This window comes from Hipposideros armiger, unplaced genomic scaffold (genome assembly GCF_001890085.2).
Source record: "Hipposideros armiger isolate ML-2016 unplaced genomic scaffold, ASM189008v1 scaffold_254, whole genome shotgun sequence".
Taxonomy (NCBI): domain Eukaryota; kingdom Metazoa; phylum Chordata; class Mammalia; order Chiroptera; family Hipposideridae; genus Hipposideros; species Hipposideros armiger.
Genome location: NW_017731604.1, coordinates 1,129,739 through 1,149,253, shown reverse-complemented (window position 1 = coordinate 1,149,253; position 19,515 = coordinate 1,129,739). Strand labels below are relative to the sequence as shown.

At 41.8% G+C, this 19,515-nt stretch overlaps 1 protein-coding gene across 2 annotated transcripts in view; it reads right to left on the bottom strand.

Moving 5' to 3' along the window:
* Nucleotides 1–355: 355 nt before the first annotated feature.
* ZC4H2 (zinc finger C4H2-type containing) overlaps nt 356–19,515 on the bottom strand; it is a 37,064-nt gene continuing 17,904 nt past the window's right edge. The window contains exons 2-5 of one of the 2 annotated variants that reach the window (XM_019656091.1): nt 6,795–6,966; nt 4,545–4,717; nt 3,535–3,697; nt 356–1,831 (exon numbers count right to left, since the gene is read on the bottom strand). In XM_019656091.1, the coding sequence (XP_019511636.1) occupies nt 1,718–1,831; nt 3,535–3,697; nt 4,545–4,717; nt 6,795–6,966 (622 nt within the window). In that variant the 3' untranslated portion in view covers nt 356–1,717. The remainder of the gene's footprint in view (nt 1,832–3,534; nt 3,698–4,544; nt 4,718–6,794; nt 6,967–19,515) is intronic. The other variant, XM_019656092.1, reaches the window with a different exon arrangement.

Below are 19,515 nucleotides of genomic sequence, written 5' to 3'. Positions count from 1 at the left end.
GACAAACCTAAGTTCAAATCCTGCAACTTCTCTTACTAGCTGTTTGTTTAACTATGGACAAGTTATTAAACGTCTCTGAACTTCAGTTTACTTTTTTTGGAAATGGCAGTAAGAATACTTAGATTGAAAGGTTGTTTTGAAAATCAAATGCAATCATTTATATAAAGCATCTTGCATAGGGACCTGGCACAGAGGAAGTACTGAATAAATGGAAATTATAATCGTAAGATAAATTATTGTGCAGTGGTGTGCCTCATTGCCTCATTTGCAGGGTGGAGTGAAGAAGAGCTAGCCAGAAGGGGAAAGGGCATTACATCTTTTCTATTACCCAGTACTTATAGGCACTCAGTCAGCATTTACTCCAATGAACAAATGTTTATTTAAAAGGATTTGTACAGACATAACACTCTTACTTTCAAAGAGCAGAGGAATCTCATATTATGGACACACAGACACTGTGGCAACTTAAAACTGCAGTTAAGGAAGGAAGGAAAAATATCTCTCCTTCCCCAGCCAGGGACTGAAAGACGGAGCTAAAACTTTTTTAGTCAGCCAACCCCCATCCCTGTCCCTTAAGTTTGAGGGTGACTTTAGTAGAGATCTGGCTTTGGTGGAGTAAAAAGCTATAGAGCTTGGGGAGCCTGGTGCCTTTTCCTTTGGGAGGAAAGGCCGCCTGCACAATCCACAGGAGGGGAGGCGGTCAGCAGCTGGCCTGAGCTGAGGCTGCCTTGCAGAAGAGGGAAGACCCAAGAGGAGGCATGAATGGAAGGGAAGTCCCATCCACATGCGTGTGTCAAGTAACTGGCACTCACATGAATCTCAACCTACCCCTCTGAACCCTAAGATTCACCATTAAGTATCTGAGTAATGGTTTTGAACAAAAGGCAACACAGTTGTCAGCCTGGGGCCCCTCTCAGGCTAAGACAGCCCCTATTGCAGAGCCCTCAGCCCAATGAGTTAGGCAGCAAGTTAGGCAGAACTTACAGAGTGGGTATAGCTCCAGCTCCCTAATTTCGTGGGGAAATCCTACTACTAATTTGCGAAAACTAGGACTATGGGAGAAGGGCCTGTAGATCTCAGGATCCCCAGACACACAGCCTGGTACATGAGAACTGTCATGTATCTGGGAGACTTGGGGTGGAAGTGGGGCGGTGAAATCTATAACAGCCAGGCCTCCAAAATGAATATAAAAAGGAGGGCTTGTCCAAGCTACCTCTGGGCCTTGAGGATGAGATGAGAGTAGGGGAGATATATATACCAAGCCTATTATAAAGTCCAGCAAAATGACTGCTGTCCTTTCAGAGCCTAAGGCAAAAGTACAGGGAGGTGGCACACTGGAGCCTTTACATGAAATGAGATATGGGCCTCCCCCAACCCTCAGACCTTAGGTCCCAGGCCTCAGGCACAAGAAACAGAGAATCACATTTGGGCCTTCTGCCCTTCCCTTAGCTCCAAACAAGGGCAGGGGTTGAAACATGGGTGGCAGAGAAGGGATCATCAGACACACTGTCATTAGCACCTGAACCACATCTCTTCCTAAACAGAAACCCCAAGAGCAGAAAGAAAGAAAAGCAAAGTGAGAGAGGGGTTGTGCTTCTATCACATTAAATGGGAGACTTGGTACAGGTGGGGAAGGGTTGTTTCACATGAGGACATTAATCACTGACCAAGGGGAGGGGTTATGAGCGGCAGAGCTCTCTATGTGTTCTCCCTCTTTTCATTCATCCTGCTTCCGTTTTGGCTTTTTGGGGTTCCGGGACCGACTCTTGGCTTTGCACAGAGGGCATATAGGTGCATTCCGATGAATTTGCTGATGACATGACAAGCAGGCCTGGTGGGATACACAAGACAAAGAAAGTTAGTGGTCAGATATTTCTAAGCTGTACTGCAGCCTTCTGATCCCCAGAGGTCCAGAAAGCAATTGTGATTTTTCCCAACAGGAAGGAGCAGTAATCAGTCAGTGAGACCCAAGTAGAGAGATCAGTGCTAGATGGAAGAGATGTAATAGACGTAAGGGAGTGAGGGTCAAAAAGGGGTGGAAGGGGGGGTACTGAAGAAAAATATCCAAAACTTGGAAATAAGGCAAAATGAGAACTGTGTATCCATTTAGCATTATGCTAGAGCATGGTTTAATAAGCCCACTCAAGGATCAATTCTCTAGGACATGTATCAGTAAACTTTTTCAGTAAAGGCCAAAATAGTAAATATTTTAGACTTTTCAGGTCACATGGTCTTAGTTGTAACTACTCAACATTAACTGTTTTACATGAAAGAATCTATAGACAATACATAAACAGGCATGCAAGTGGATCAATAAAACTTTATTTACAGAAACAGGGAGCAGTTCAGACTTGGCCTGTGGGCTCTAGTTTGCTGATTCCTGCTCTAAGAGAATGTGCTTTTGTTTGAGTATTTACTGTTGATCAGGGCCTAGACTCTGTGATTTATGCTGATAAGCTACAAATGGTTTTTGCCCAGTAGAGATGAAGATTATTTCTGTTGTGAAGAACAGACAATCACAAAGGTTACAGTTTTATTCCCCTGTAGGACACTAACCAGGTCTATATTTAATTTTGCAAACTATTTCAGCATTCTTTTCCTTTCCTGACTGTATAATTATCTATTCCTCAAATGCTCTTGCAACCAGTTTTGTAATCCTGCTGGCTCCCTCATGAATGATACTTGCTTACTATATACCAGGGGGTGCCAAAAAAATGTATACACATGACTTGTATTCATCCTTTGTTATTGGTATATATTGAGCATTACAATTTTTTTTTTAATTGGGGAATTGGGATGGGAACAGCGCTGGGGGAATTAGGGGAAGGGGAACAGACAAGTTGCTGTCGTTTTGTTCTTCAGTCTAGTTGTGGAGGACGTTGCTTCACTGGCCCAAGTTGGCACCATCGTTGCGCTCTTCCCGGGCGAGGCAGATCAGTCGCCGGCTTCTGGACGGCCGCTCACTGCGGCTGCTGGCCGCTCACGCTGGCTACTGGCTACATACGTAACCATGGCAACCCACTGCCACAGGGGCTGCAGCCTACGTCGTCACCAGCGACTCATGGCAGCCCAGCTCCAGGTCGAGCTGTTGTTCAGCATCTTAGCTGTGGAGGGCAGTGTCACTGGCCCTCATATATGGGATCCGAACCGGGGCCCTCTGGCGTCCCAAGCCAGTTCTTAACTATCGCGCCACTGGGCCGGCCCGAGCATTACAATTTTAATAGTTTTTTCCTTTCTTAAAATGTGCATACTTTTTTTCGGCACCCTCTGTATCTGTAAGAGTCATGTTTCTAACTTGTTGAAAATCATACTTTAGCAGAGTCGGCCAGTCTCCCTGCATTCTAACTTCTCTGGGAATGTGAGGCGAGAAAGCCAGCGGGTCCACTCCAGCACATACACCACACCTCTTCCTCTGTGTCCTAAGCGAAGGCTGTTTTAGAAAAGCCCCAGATAAGTCAGACCCCCAAACCAGCCTTCCATGGGGCTGCTTAAGGGTAACTTGCTTCTTCCACAGCCACTACTCAGCTCACTCACCTTCATAGGTGGGGGCTGCTGCCTGAAGGTGGCTGTCTGCCGAGTGTCCTGCTTCCTAGCCACTTGAAGTTGTTGGGCGGCAGCGGCTGCAGCGGCCAGGGACTCAGGGATGGGGGGCTCCTGAGGCTCTGTCTGCCACTCTGCTTTCTGCTTCTCAAAGTAACTTTGGAGATGAGAGACATTAGCTGGATCATTCTGAAAACAAGGAGAACCTTGCCCCTCTTAAGGACTCTATGCCACAGAATCAAGGGGGTTGGGCTGTGGCTCATTACGGAAAGTTCCTGCACCTTCCCCAGCACAAGGTTCTTCTCTTTGGGTACCAGACCCATTGTCTGCTGGGAAGGGTAATCTTCCTGCCCCTTAGCTCTGACAGACCCAGAAAATAAAGAAATCCCAAGGTTAGCAAAGTCCTCAAAAGGCATTCACCTACCATCCCTCCCATGTTCCTTTGCAGTATTTCTATTAAGTGTCTGTCCTCTGGCTTCTACTGACATACCTCTAGAAATAAGACACTCACCACGTCCGCAGGCAGCATGCTCTATCTTAAGGAAGTGTGTTCCTTTGAATGAACTGAACTGTTTCTCTGTAAGGAGAGCCTAGTTTTTAACTCTGGGTCTTAAGATGAAATGGCAGGCTAGCCCCTGGAGACCATGAAAGCTCAGACTTCTGTGTTTTCAAGTTTCTGGATACCCCTTCTAGGCCTTCACTTGGGAAGTGACTTCTTAAGAGCCATACACACACACACACACACACACACACACACACAGAGTCATAGAATAGTCTTGTATTGTTAAAATTGCACAAAGGATTTTAAAAGCCATCTAGTAATTCTAGTCTAATCATCCTTCTTCTGGTGTAACAACCCAGCACAGAGGCATGCCCAAGGTCATGCAATGAGTTAGCTACTGACAGGCCTGGGTACCGACATTCAGACCAGGCTCTATGTATGTTCGTGTGCGTATATGTGTGTGTGTGGTATGTGTTACAGGGATAGGAGACAGGCAGCTTACTCCAACGAGAGCTTTTCCTCCTCTTCACATAGGTCAGGGAGCCTCTGCAGGCCCAGAGTCATGCGCAGGGCATCCACGTGTTCCTTTAGTGGCTTATACTCATCATGTAGCCGCCGGGTAGACTCTAGCAGCTTGTTTAGGTCATTCTCAGACTGTTTGATGGTATTTTCCATCTGGAACACAGTGAGGTAAGCACAGAGAAAGGACCCCAAGATATTCGACGAGGCTGTATATGTGAGTGGATAATAGCACAGATTCCAGAGCCAGACCAATATATAGTCAAGTCCTCAATCTGCTATGTATTCTATGTTACTCTTGTCAAGCCTGTTTTTTCATCTGTATAATGGTGATAATAATAGTGCCTACCTCATATAATCTTGGTGAGGATTCAATGATTGAATTCATATAAAGCTCTCAGTACAGGGACTAACACAGAGTAAAGACTCAATAAATGGCAATTATTCAAATAGAGCATCTTAGAGCTGAGATGGCCTTTAGAGCTCATTTAGTGCACCCCACCACCATTTTACAGATCAGGAAATTGAGACTCAGAGCAGAAACCTCCTCAGAGAAATACTTTTTAGGGGCAAAAAAAAAAACTCGGGGCTTCTGCCTCCCAGGCCATTGGCCTTTCTTCTAGATCAGGGGTTGGCAAACTTTTGAGACGGAAGGGCCAATCCTGTCCCTCACAACAATTTATTCATTTTTTCATTTTTTTTATTTTTTTAAGATTTTTATTGGGGAATTGGGGGATGGGAACAGCGCTGGGGAATTAGGGGAAGGGGAACAGACAAGTTGCTGTCGTTTTTGTTCTTCAGGCTAGTTGTGGATGACGTCGCTTCACCGGCCCAAGTTGGCACCATCAATGCGCTCTTCCCGGGAGAGGCAGATCAGTCGCCGGCTTCTGGACGGCCGCTCACTGCGGCTGCTGGCCGCTCACGCTGGCTGCTGGCTACACATGGTAGCCCCTCACAAGAATTTACAAATTATTCGAGAGCCATAAAACAAATGAAATCACCATTATGTGAATAACATCCTTTAAAAATTGTATAAATGAAACTGATAGTTTTATTTTCATGTTCAATTTTACTTCAGAGCCACATGTACGTCCCTACAGAGCCGCAGTTTGCTGACCCCTGTTCTAGATCAATGTTTCTCAAAATGTGGTCACCAGATCAGCAGCAGCAGCATCACTTGGGAACTCATTAGGAACGTAAATTCTCAGGCACCACCCCAGCCATACGGAATCAGAAACTCGAGGGTAGAGTCCAACAATCTGTTTTAACAGGCCCTCCAGGTGACTCTCATGCATGTTCAAGTTTGAGATCCAGTGGCCTAGCTTCTCAGCCCCTCTGTGGCTAATATCTTGTTCATTTCATTGGCTCTGTATCTTTAGGTTAGCTGGGAGCAGAACTGCCAAAAACCCGTGAGACCCTGGAAAACTGTGATCTTATGACACAGAAAATCCCAAATACCTACTGCCCAAATTGCACTCATATTTCCTTTAAAAAAATTCTAGACCTGGCAAAATCAGGAACTAAGTATTGTCACAGAAATGAGTTTCCCAAGAATGGAAACTTAACTCATTCAAATGTAATTTTTTTACAAAGACTTCTCGTCATAGGCTGTAAGAGCTGGAAAGGACCTTATTGGTCAGCACCTCCAACATCTCTCCGGTTGAAGAACTCATCAATACCGCAGCCCAGACAGGTAATCATTCAGACTCTGCTTGAGCAACTCCAAAATGTTGGGAACTTATCACCTTAGCAGACAGTTCATGCCCCATGTTCCAAGAATCTCCAAAAGAGAGACTCTGATGAAGGGCCCCACTTTGGCAGGCAGGCAGGCAGAAATGATTTGTTTGGCCCGGTTAGAAGCTCTGGAGCCCTTTAGGCTAGACCCCACAGGCAGCTGCCTGCTCTGCTTTTCACCAAGGTTAGCTCCTAACTCCCAGACTCAGAATAAGCACATCGGAGCTGAAAGAGACCTTAGATACGACTGAATCCCTCTTATAGTACAGAAAGAGGAGATGAGGTCCAGAGAGAAGAGGGCACTTTTCCAGTGATATACAGTCAATCAATAAAAGTGCCAGGGCTGGATCTCAGAACTCCTGGATTCTTCCACTCCACCATAGCCTGATGTCTACTCCCCCAAGCTGCCACAGCCACATCTTAAGGAGAGGCTAGAGCACTCACTATTACTTATTCCTCAAAGGGCCCAGAGGTAGGCTTCAGGCAGCCAGCCACGTACCACATTGATGTCAGCATGGATCAGTCGGAGTTCCTCCACGTGGGCCATCTTCTCCTGTAGCAGGAGGTCCATCTCTTGCTTGTATTCCTTCAGGTGTCTCTCCTCTGATTCAAGGGCCTCAAACTCAGCCTTTAAACGGGCCTTGATCTTCTCCATCTGCAGGGTCTTGTTCCTGCAATTCCCCAAAACCAGGATACAGACCAACAAGAGATCAGAGGAAAATGAGAATGAAGTATAGAGTTACACTCGGAGCCAGTGCTTTCTAAGCCATCGTTCTAAGCTTCCCTCTCTCCAGACAGAACCAACCTGAAGCCAACCCAAAAAAAGTTAGGAGATTCTTTTTTCTAAGATAAAAGCTCTTGGGTCTCAAATAGATATAATGTTGCTCCTTTATGGGGCATTTGCAAACACTTGACAAGTTTTAGCTCCAACCCCAGACGCCAACCATGGCCTCTTGAGAAACTCTAGAGCAGCACTGTCCAATAAATTTTCGACAATGATGAAAATATATTGTATCTGTACTTTCTGATACAGTAGTCACTAGGCACACGTAGTTAGTGAACACTTGAACTATGGCTCGTGCATCTAAGGAACTGAATTTTGAATTTTATTTTATTTTAATTACTCTAACTTGAAATTTAAAAGCCACATATGGTTACTGGCTCTCATATTGAACAGCACAGCTCTGTAAGGTCCACTCATCAGTTCCAGAAGAGGAAGGGGAAAAGAAGAACTGTAGCTCATCTCTTAGAAAAATAAACCCTGTTTCTGGTTGTTATATCCCAATTGCATCCACTCTGACTCAGTAATCCCACACCTGGGAATTCATTCTAAGGAAATAAATAACCTAGCCATTATCCATTACTCAGATTTGGTATCTCTTTTGCCTCAGTAGCTGGCTTTCTCATTTGCTCCATCCCATCCCATGGGGCTCTTGGTCTACACCCTAGATTTTGGCCTCAAACCACAGCCTGCTTCTGTCTTCAGTTTCTCTCTCCTTTCTCAGTACTGCCTGTGGTTTCTGCCTCAAGAGGTGGCCCTCAATGGCACAGAACCGCACAAAGAATTGTGTGGCTAAGGTCATGGGAAAAATCTTTCATTCTATATTCAGAAATTTATTTTCATGTTATTATATTGTTTTTATCTTAGAAAAGGGTAAAAATATAGATGTGGCTATACCATTTGTAAAGAAGAAAATTGAGGTCAGGATATTAACTTGCCCAAGACCACAGAGCTAGCAAAGGGGATGTTGGGATCTAAGGCCAGGACTCTCCAACACCACATATTACTCCACACAGCCTGAGTGGGGTTACCCAGGCTAAGGGCAGAAACATATTGAAGGTTCTTGGCATACCTGTTTAACTGTCTTGCAGAGAGATGATACTGATTTTGTATTGGTCAACTAAGTAACTATTTAGAGCCTCTCCTATCTAGACTTCTATTCTCCTCCTCTCGATTACATGAAGAACAATCTGAATTTTGCCTATCCGTACCCCAATTTACAAATGGGAAAATTGAGATTCAGAGTGATATATTGTCTCACCGTAAGTCATTCAGACAGGTTGTGGCGGTGCTGAGTCTACAACCCATTTCTGCAGGCAGAGCCAAATTGTGACAGGAACATGGGCTTTAGATTCAGACCTGGGTGTAAATCCTGGTTCTGCCCCTGACTAGGTATTTGCCTTTGGAGAATAATAACAACTACATTTATAGTTTAATTTATAGTTTATATTGGGTACCTATTATGTACCAATTATAGATAACTTAAACAAATATTCATTCAACCAATACCAACAGATGACATCTCTTAAATGTGTATACACTTTTTTGGCACCCTCTGTATTTATGGAACATGTATCATGCGCCAGGCACTGTTCTAAGTGATAGGGATAAAGCAGAGAATAGTCTGTGACAGGAAGCTTCATCTAATGAGGACAAAGATCCTGAAAACAGTTACATGTAAAACTATGTGATGAGTAGGGATGAGTTGCAGAATGCAACAGGAGGACACAACAAAGGGATCCAACAGTCTGAGGGACATCGTAGAATAAAGGGGGCAGTCACTGGCAGCTTCCCTGACACCTGAGGATGTGACATCTACGAGTATTGCTAACACCTGGAGAATGAGTAGGAGATAGCTGGAGAATGCAGGTGAACACAGAAGAGAGCAGTCCAGGCAGAGACTATTATGAACAATGACCCTGGAGCAGAAAAGAACATGGCACATTAGAGGAACTGAACAAAGGTCAGTGTGGCTGGAGCATCTACTGCAAGAGGGAGAGGGGCCTCAGAAGAAACTAAGGAGAACACAGCCTGGAGATTGGGATGAGGGGTTAGGATGTTTATCCTCGGGGGGAAAGGGTAATAATCGTAGAATTGAAAGCAGCAGGACACTGACATAATCTGATTTTCTCACTTCACTTCCTTATCAGTAGCACAGGAATAACAGCACCTACTTTACAGGCTATGTGCTAAGGGTTAAATGATCTAAGACATGTTAAGTCCCCCAAGCAGAGTACGTGGCACAGGGCAGGTAGTTGACAAGTGACAGTACTCTTCCCTCCCACTCTAACTCTTCTGCTCTGGTTATCTCCTTCACCACAGTAGTTTCAACTTTGGTATAAAGAGCCTACAGTGAGTAGGGTGTGTGTGTGTGTATAGGTACTGGCATGAGTGGTAAAGATATATTGCTGGTTACTAAGACTATAATAATAATCATTAGCATAAGCCTCCTCATAGTGTCTATATAAATAATGATATTTTATAGGGCCGGGTCAAACCTCCCTCACTGGTAACCAATTCAATTAAGATGTCAGCAACCACTACTACTAAATGAGATTGGGGTGAGAGGTCTCTCCCACTGACATTTCATACAAATCAGCATAGTATATCTTTCCCTGTTTGAATGAATGCCTTTTACTTAACCCTCCCTGCATGCCTAATTCTATCTACAAGACCCCATGATGTCAGGCAGGAGACACTGCAATATCAGATTAAGTTAAAATAAACCAAAGGTGTTTCACTTGATGGGGCCAGTCAAGTGCTGCCCAGAGGAAAGACCATGTGAAAACAGAGCAAGAGGTGGCCAACTAAAAGCCAAGAAGAGAGTCCTCATCAGAAAGCAAATTTTTTGGCACTTTGAGCATGGACCTCTAGCCTCCATAACTGTGAGAAAAATAAATGTTTGTTGTTTAAGTCACCCAGCCTGTGTTATTTTGTTTTGGAAAACTGAGCAGATTAATACAGATTTTGGTACTGTGAAGTGGGGTTCTATTTTAATAAATACCTAAAAATATGGAAGTGACTTTGAAACTGAATGATTAGCACAAGCTGGAAAAGTTTTGAGGTGCATGCTAGAAAAAGCCTGTATCGCACTGAAGGGACTGCTGATAGAAATATAAATATTAAAGATGCTTCTGGTGAGGTCTCAAAGAGAAAAGAGGAACATGCTATAGGAAACTGGAGGAAAGATGATCCTTGTTATAAAGTAGCAAAGAATTTGGTTGAATATTGTCGTAGTGTTTTGTGGCAGGTGTAACTTGTGAGCAATAAAATTAGATATTTAGCTGATGAAATTTTTAAGCCAAGTGTTGAAGATGAGTACTGGCTTCTCCTCGGTGCTCATAGTAAAATGCAAGAGTAGAGAGATAAATCAAAAGAATCATTAAGCAGAAAAGAACTAGAACTTGAAGATTTGGAAAATTCTCATTCTATCAGTATTGCAAAAAAACCAAAAAATGTTCTCTGGAGAGAACACTAAGTGTGTGGATGGAAAAAATCACTTCATGAGGAGAGTACTCATGATTTTAATCAGGTATCTCAGCAGAAGTCAGGAATAGAGATGGGATTATAGAAGTATAGACACTATCAGTATGAACCAAGGGTTGCAGGGAGAGAATGAAATAAAGGAAAGTTTTTGGATTTCTGGGATGCTACAGGAGAAGACAAGAATTATTTGACTGCAAACATGCTTTATCCTTAAAGTAAAGCGAAGTTTATTCAATCATCAGGGATGCCACTCCCACAGTAGGCCCACACCTAACAAGCCCAAGGGGCAAGGAATTTTCCTCCTCAGTTTCAGTGGGCCAGGATGTCTTTGACTCATGCCTCAGAACAAAGGCGACTGAAGAGCTGTGGGGGTGGGATTGCCACAAATAGTCATGGGTATGAAGCTGCCCAAAGCATCCAGCCAAACATTATTCTTTTTTTTTCCTATTAATTTATTTTCCAATTACAGTTGACTTACAATATTATATTAGTTTCAGGTGTACAACATAGTGCTTAGACATTTATATACCTTACAAAGTGGTCACCCCAATAAGACTAATATCCATCTAATACCATACAGTTATTACAATATTGTTGACTATATTCCCTATGCTGTACATTATATCCCCGTGACTATTTTTGTAACTGGCAACTTATACTTCTTAATCCCTTTCACCTTTTTTACCCATCTGCCCAATGCCTTTTCCCCTCTGGCAACCATCAATTTGTTTTCTGTGTCTATGAGTTTGTTTCTGTTTTATTTGCTCACTTATTATGTTTTTTAGATTCCACATATAAGTGAAATCATATGGTATTTGCCCTTCTTTGTCTTATTTTACTTAACATAATACCCTCTAGGTCCATCCATGTTGTTTTAGATGGCAAGATTTCATTTTTTATGGCTGAGTAACATTCCATTGTATATATGTACCATTTCTTTTTCTTTTTTTTTTTAAAGTCATTCTTTTTTTTTTTTCAATTTTTTATTGGGGATTTGGGAAAGGGAACAGTGTTAAGGAATGGGGGGAGGGGAACATTGCGTTTCTCTAGGACCCATCAAATCCAAGTCAAGTTGTTGTTCTTCAATCTTAGTTGTGGGAGGTGCAAGTTCAGCTCCAAGTCCAGTCGCCGCTTTCAATCTAGTTGCGGGGGGGGGGGTGTGACAGCCCAGCATCCCATGTGGGAGTTGAACCGGCAACCTTGTCGTTAAGAGCACGCACTCACCAGCTGAGCCATCCCACCGCCCGTTGCCATTTCAGCAGTAGCTCAGCTTGAGCGAAGCTCACTGGCCCATGTGGGAATCGAACCGGTGGCCCTGCTGCTCAGACCTCGTGCTCTAACCAACTGTGCCACCTGGCCAACCCTGTACCACTTTCTATTCTTTATAAGATTTTTTTTTAATTGGGGAATTGGGGGAGGGGAACAGCATTGGGGAATTGGGAAAGGGAAACAGACAAGTTGCTGCCCTTTTGTTGTTCAGTCTACTTTTGGAGGACGTCGCTTCACAGGCCCATGTTTGTATTATCATTGCGCTCTTCCCGGGTGAGGCAGTTGCTCGCTGGCCACTGGACAGCTGTTCACAGAGGCTCTTGGCAGCTCACGCTGGGCACTCACAGCAGCCCATCTCCAGGTCGAGCTGTTGTTCACCATCTTAGCTGTAGAGGGTGCAGCGTCACTGGCCCTAATGTGGGATCCAAACTGGGTCCCTGCTGCTCAGAGCTGGCTTGACCAGCTCTTAACTAACGTGCCACTCGGCCAGCCCCCTGTACCACTTCTTTATCCATTAGTCTATCGATGGACACTTAGGTAGCTTCCATTTTTTTGGCTATTGTAAATGATGCTGCAATAAGCATAGGGGTGTATATGTCTTTTCAAATGAGTGTTTTGTATTTATTTTTTGTTTTGTTTTGTTTTTAAAGATTTTATTGGGGAATTGGGGGAGGGGAACAGTGCTGGGGAATTGGGGGAAGGGAAACAGAGAAGCTGCTATCCTTTTGTTCTTCAGTCTAGTTGTGGACGATGTTGCTTCACTGGCCCATGTTGGTATTATCATTGTGCTCTTCCCGGGTGAGGCAGATTGGTCGCTGGTTACTGGACGGCTGCTCACGGCGGCTCTTGGCAGCTCACACCAGCTGCCAGCCGCTCACACTGGCTGCCGGCCACACACGGTAGCTCATGGCAGCCCACTGCTGCTTCACTGCAGCCTACGCCGTCCCTGGCGACTCTCGGCAGCCCAGCTCCAGGTTGAGCTGTTTTTCACCATCTTAGCTGTAGAAGGCAGTGTCACTGGCCCTCATGTGGGATCCGAACCAGGGCCCTGCTGCTCAGAGCTGGCGTCCCAAGCCAGCTCTTAACCAAGGCGCCACTCGGCTGGTTCTGTTTTGTATTTCTTTAGGTAAATATTCAGAAGTGGAATTGCTGGGTCATATGGTTGTTTTAATTTTTTGAGGAATGTCCATACTGTTTTCCATGATGACACTAATTTACAACCCCACCAAGTGAACAGGTTTCCTTTTTTGCCACATCCTCTCCAACACCTGTTTGTTGATTCATTGAAGACAGCCATTCTGACAGGTGTGAGGTGATATCTCTTTGTGGTTTTAATTTGCATTTCCCTAATGATTAGTGATGTTGAGCATCTTTTCATATGTCTATTGGCCATGTGTATGTCCTCTTTGGATAAATGTCTATTCAGATCCTTTGCCCATTTTTTAATTACATTTTTTGGATAGATTTCTTTGTTTGTTTTTTTGGGGGGGTTTTGTGTGGGTGTGTGTTAAGCCGTATGAGTTCCTTATACATTTTGAACATTAACCCCTTGTTGGATAAATTATTGGTGAATATCTCCGGCCATTCAGTAGGTTGTCTTTTTGTTTTGTTGGTTTCCTTCACTATGCAAAAATATTTTACTTTGATGTAGTCCCATTTGTTGATTTTTTCTTTTGTTTCTCTTTCCTGAGGAGACATTCCAAAAAATATTGCTAAGAGCAATGTCAGAGTTTACTGTGTATTTTCTTCTAGGAGTTTTATGGTTTCAAGTCTTACATTTAAGTCTTTAATCCATTTTGAGTTTATTCTTGTATATGGTGTAGGAAAGCATTCTAGTTTCATTGTTTTGCAAATATTTGTCATTTTCCCAACACTATTTCTTGAAGAGACTGTCTTTTCCCCCTTGTGTATTTTTGCCTCCTGTGTTATAGATTGATTGCACGTAAGGGTGTGGGTTTATTTCTGGGCTCTGTATTCTATTCCATTGATCCATGTGTCTGTTTTTATGACAATACTATTCTGTTTTCATCACTATAGCCTTATAGTATAATTTGATATCATGTAGCATGATACCTCCAACTTTTCAACTTTTTTCTTTTTTCTCAAGACTGCTTTGGATATTTGGGTTCTTTTGTGAGTCCATATAAATTTTAGGATTATTTGTTCTAGTTTTGTGAAGAATGTAATTGATAATTTTATATGGATTACATTGAATCTGTAGATTGCTTTGGGCAGCATAGACATTTTACTGATGTTAATTCTTCTTATCCTGTGTACGGTATATCCTTCCATTTATTTGGGTCTTCTTCAATGTCTTTCTTAAGGAAGCTTACTCTGGAGCCACAAAACTCTAATAGTGTTTGCCTTGCTATGTTCTGCACTTGCTTGGTGCCTGTCATCCCTACCTTCCTTCTGATTTCTCCTTTTTAAAAATGGAAGGTCTATTCTACCATTATACTTGGGAAGCATATAATTTGTCTGGTTTCACAGCTAGAAAGGAATTTTGTCTCTGGATGAATCATTCCCCAAGTCTCACCCCAACCTAATTTAGATATTAAGATGAGACTTTGGACTGGACACTGATGTTGGAATGGGTTAAGACATTTGGGGCTATTGGGAGGGGATAAATGAATTTTGCATGTGAGAGGGACATGTACTGGGGGCATAGGGTGGAATGTTATGGCATACATTGTGTTCCCCTAAAATACATATGTTCAACCCCTAATCTCCAACCTGACTATATTTGGAGAGGACTGTTAGGGAGTTATAAGGATACTCTAATGTGGGGCCCTAATATGATAATATTGGTGCACTTATAAGAAGAGGTAAAGACATGTGAACTCTCTTATCTCCACATTAGAACAGAGGAAAAGCTGTGTGAGGACAAAGAAAAGAGGGAACCAGCTACAAGACAGGAAGAACCCTTACCAGAAAACAAAATTTCCGGCACCTATATCATAGATGTCTAGCATCTAGGACTGTGAGAAAATAAATGTCTGCTATTACAGCCACAATGATGTTTTTCATTGTAGCAGACTAAGCAGATTAATTTTACACACACACACACACACACACACACACACACACACACACACTATAGGCAAATGATAATATTGTATATAATTTTCAAGCAGCACTCCGATGTTAAGATCCAGGATTATTTGCTTCTAAGTGTGGCCATCTACGACATTTTACCTGTCCACTCGTCCAAGGATAGACTCTCACTTTGCTTTCATTTACCCCCTCCACAAAGAACACTTCAGTGCACATCCTTGTACTTTTCTGAGTAAATTTAGGAAGATGGATCCCAGGAGTGGGAATTATGGGACATAAGTAATGCATATTTTTATTTCCTTTAAGCAGTGCCAATTTGCTCTGTAGGATGGCTAAACCAGTTCACACTTCTACCAGTAGTGCATGTGGATTCCTGTATCTGTGTTTGTACTTAGAAACATAAGCAATGGGGAAGCTTGGGGGATCCACCCAACTGGATGCCTGTAACAGAGTACACCTGTTGAGCTGGTCTCATTTCTCTCTTAGATAGCCTCTGCCCAACTCACCTAGTAGCTCTACCTCACCACCATCATGATCTGATTAAGAGCTTTGCCTAGTTTTTGTGGCTCTGTCCCCCACCGCCCCATCCTTCCTCCCTAAGGGTTAAATAAGAATTTTATCCAAAGGTCTCTGTATTTTTTTGGACATCTGCAGCGAAGCCAAACATGGACCATGCTGGACTCTGACAGCAGCCAAGTGATTCACATGCAGCAAGTTGTTCCAGGGACTTGCAGACCAATGTGGGTAGAACCTGAGCACATGTGAATCTCCAGACCTTCAAAGTCATCTATTGTTCCTTCCCCAACCACTACGTAAGTGCCTCTGTAACACCACTGCCAAGTGTTTACTTAGGCCTTCTTTGAACAATTTAGTCGTGGAACTCTCACTACTTCTCTAGACAATACATTCCATCTACAGGCAGCTCCAACAATTTAAAAATCTTAGGGTCACAGAACATAAATGCCTCTCGTCCTCCCAAATTCATTCTCCCTTCCTTTGATAGTAATAGAACCTCTGATTTTCATCTCAGCATGTGATGCCTGGAATAAAGACTATTTTTCATCTCCTTTATAGCTATCTGTGGCCATGTGATAACGTTCTGGCCAATGGATGAAAACACAAGTGATATGTGCAACTTCTAGGCTGTGACTCTACTAAAGGGAGGTATGCCATTCACTTCCCTTTGCCTTAGTCCCACTGCCTAGAATATTCACATAACATTTATCTATCTTGAACCACGGAAATGAGAGTAACACCCTATACGTGGTGAAGCAACAAGATGAAAAAAAACCTGAGTCCCCAACACTAAAAACCACACAAACCAGCTTTTCCCAGATTGATTATGTGAGAGAAAATTAATCTTTCTTGTTGTAACCACTGTTATTTTGGAACCCAATTGGATTAGCTTTACCAATATCCTGGCTAATTGGTTATTGTATTAAATTGTATTTAAGATGACACTGAACATAAGGTACACATTATTTTATTCACTACTAAGAAAAAAATGCTACCAATTATATTATGACAAAATGTTTTCTTATTATTTAAATGTCAATTTGATACTTGTTGAAAGCTCTTGTAGACTTACTTACGACACTATTTTTAACTGAAGTTTCTAGTCTGAATCATTCCTCCTACACAATAACTTTTCATTTCAAGGGAGAACCATGGTGAAATCTTTTTGAAGATATTTTAAATAACAATTAAACTAAACACATACAGTGGCAATCATGCACATAAGTCAATTAAAAGAATAATCATATGAACAGCCATGGCCAAGTTCACATGTGCTTTATTGACAACAAAATTACCTCTTGGCCAACAGCAATTGAAAGATAGCATTGTAGTTAAGAAGTACTGTGACTTAACATTTTTAAAATATAAAATATGTGTATCTTAAATGGTGAAATCTGATATTTTTAAACCAAATTTGGGGAATAACCTTGACTTCCACCTCTGGTCAAGACAGAGTAACAGGGACCAGGCTCACCCTCTCAAGCAAAATAACTGAAACAGAACAAAACAAACAAGCGAAAACACCAGACAAAATACGTATATGAAACAACAGTACTCAAGTCACTGGACATTAGGCAAGTAAGGTCAGTGATCTTTGAGTGATGAAAAAGCTTAGATGAACCCAAAGATTGCCCCATCTTTCTGCCTAGAGAAATATTCTAGGCTGCAAGGCAGGGAGGACAAGGAACTCACGGACAGAGCCTGGTGATCTACCTCAATTGAGGAAATGGAGCTATGAGTCTGGAGAAGCCAAGGGCATCTGGAGTTTGCTGGAACAAGTTTTGGACAAGGCAGACCTGTGGAGAGAGCATGCTACAAGCTTCAGAGGATCCCTGGCAAGCATTCCCATAACATGGAGAATAATAAATCAAAACTGACCAAAGTAAACATAGCTGATAGAATTAGATGACAAGGACACTAATAGTTATTATGAACACATTTCATATATTCATAAAGCTTGAGGAAATACCAGCCACATTAAGTAGAGACGTGAGAGAAATGAAAAAAATAAAAAAATAAAATATCTAGAGAGAAAACTATAATTTCTAAGATGAAAACTACATTTGTCAATTTAGATAATAAAGGAGCAAAGGCTAATGAACATGAAGGCATAGCAATAGAAGTTTTCCCAAATGATATATGTAGAGAAAAAAGGATTTACAAAACCCAGCATCACCAAACTGTGGGACAACTTCAAGTCGCTAAAAATACAGGTAACTGCAGATCAAGGAGGGAGAAAAGAAAAAAATATATATATTTGAAACATTAGTCAACAAAAAGTTTCAAGTTTGATGAAAGCTATACATACACCAAACCAAAAAGTTCAATAAACCTCAAGCACAGGAAGCAAGAAGAAAACTACACCAAGTCATATCACAATCAAATTGCTCAAAAACAATGATAAAGAGAAAATATTAACAGCAGCCAGAGGAAAAAAGGCAGAGGACAAAGAACAATGGAAGCAAGATAACAGTGGCACATCATTCTTAAAGTACAGAGGGGGGAAAAAAAACCCAAAACCACCCTGCCAATATAGAATTCTTCCCACAGTGAAAATAACAAAGGTGAAATAAAGGCTTTTTCAGACATGAAAAGGCTGGAATGCTACATCACCAGCAAACCCGCTCTACAATAAATGTTAAAGGATGTCCTTCAAGCAGAAGGAAAACGATAGCAGAGGAATATAGAGCACTGAACATGGAAAAATCGAATAACTTTTTTCTCATTATTTAAAACACTTAAAGATAATCAGCCAAGAAGTACATCAGTGTAATAGCACAGAGGCCAGAAAGGGAGAAATGAAAGTATAATGTTCTAAGTTTCTTATACTATATCTGCAGTAGTATGAGATCAATTGAAGAGAAATTATGACAAGTTAAAGAAATATATTATAGACTCTAAAGAAATCACTAAAACAAACAAACAAACAAAAAAAACGAATAATAGCTAGTTCAAGTCAGAAAGAGATCAAATGGAACCACAAAATATACTTAATTTAAAAGAAGGCTGGAAGAGACAGAAAAAGGAACAAAAACCAGATGAGATCTATGGAAAACAAAGTGGTAGATTTAAACCTGACCATATCAACAAGCACATTAAATATAAACAGTCTAAACACCCCAATTAAAAAGCAGATAGATTCAATTAAAAGAAAAACAAAATAAAAACAAGAATATGGGCTGCCTGTAAGAATCCCACTTTAAATATAAAGAAACAAGTAAAAGGATGGAAGAACATACACCATTTTAACACTATTCAAAAGAAAACTGGCGAAATGCAGTGTGGTATCTTGAATTGGATCCTAGAACAGAGAAAGGACATTATTTAAAACACTGGTGAAATCCAACAAATTAATCTATACAAGTAATGCAACCCTATCAAAATCTCAGCGTGCTCGTTTTTTGGTAGAAATTGATAACTGGAATCTAAACTTCATATAGTAATGCAAAGAGCCTAGAGTAGCCAAAACAATTCTGCAGAAGAATTATACAGAGAACTCACGCTGCCTGATTTCAAGAATTATTATATACCTACAGTAATGAAAACAGTGAAGTATTGGCATTAAGATATACAAACAGACCTATAGAGAAGAATAGAGTCCAGAAATAAACCCACAAATATATAGACAACTGATTTTTGATAAAGGTGCAAAGGCAATGCTGTGGGGAAAGGATGGCCTTGTCACCAAATGGTCCTGACACAACTGGTATCTGCATGCATAAATAAACAAACAAAGAAACAAACTTCAACCTATATTTTGTATCATGTGCAAAAATTAAGTGAAAATGGATCATAGGCCTATGTTTAAAACCTAAAAATAAAATTTCTGGAAGAAAACATGGGAGAAAATCTTTGTGACTTTGGCTTGGGCAAAGATTTCTTTCATACAATACAAAAATCACTCCATAAAAAATACCAATGAATTGGGCATCTTCATTAATATCAAAAAGTTTTTTAATTCAAAAGACACTGTTAAGGGCCGGCCGAGTGGCGCGTTGCTTAAGAGCAGGCTTGGGACCCCAGAGGGCCCCGGTTCGGATCCCACATATGAGGGCCAGTGACACTGCCCTCTACAGCTAAGATGCTGAACAACAGCTCAACCTGGAGCTGGGCT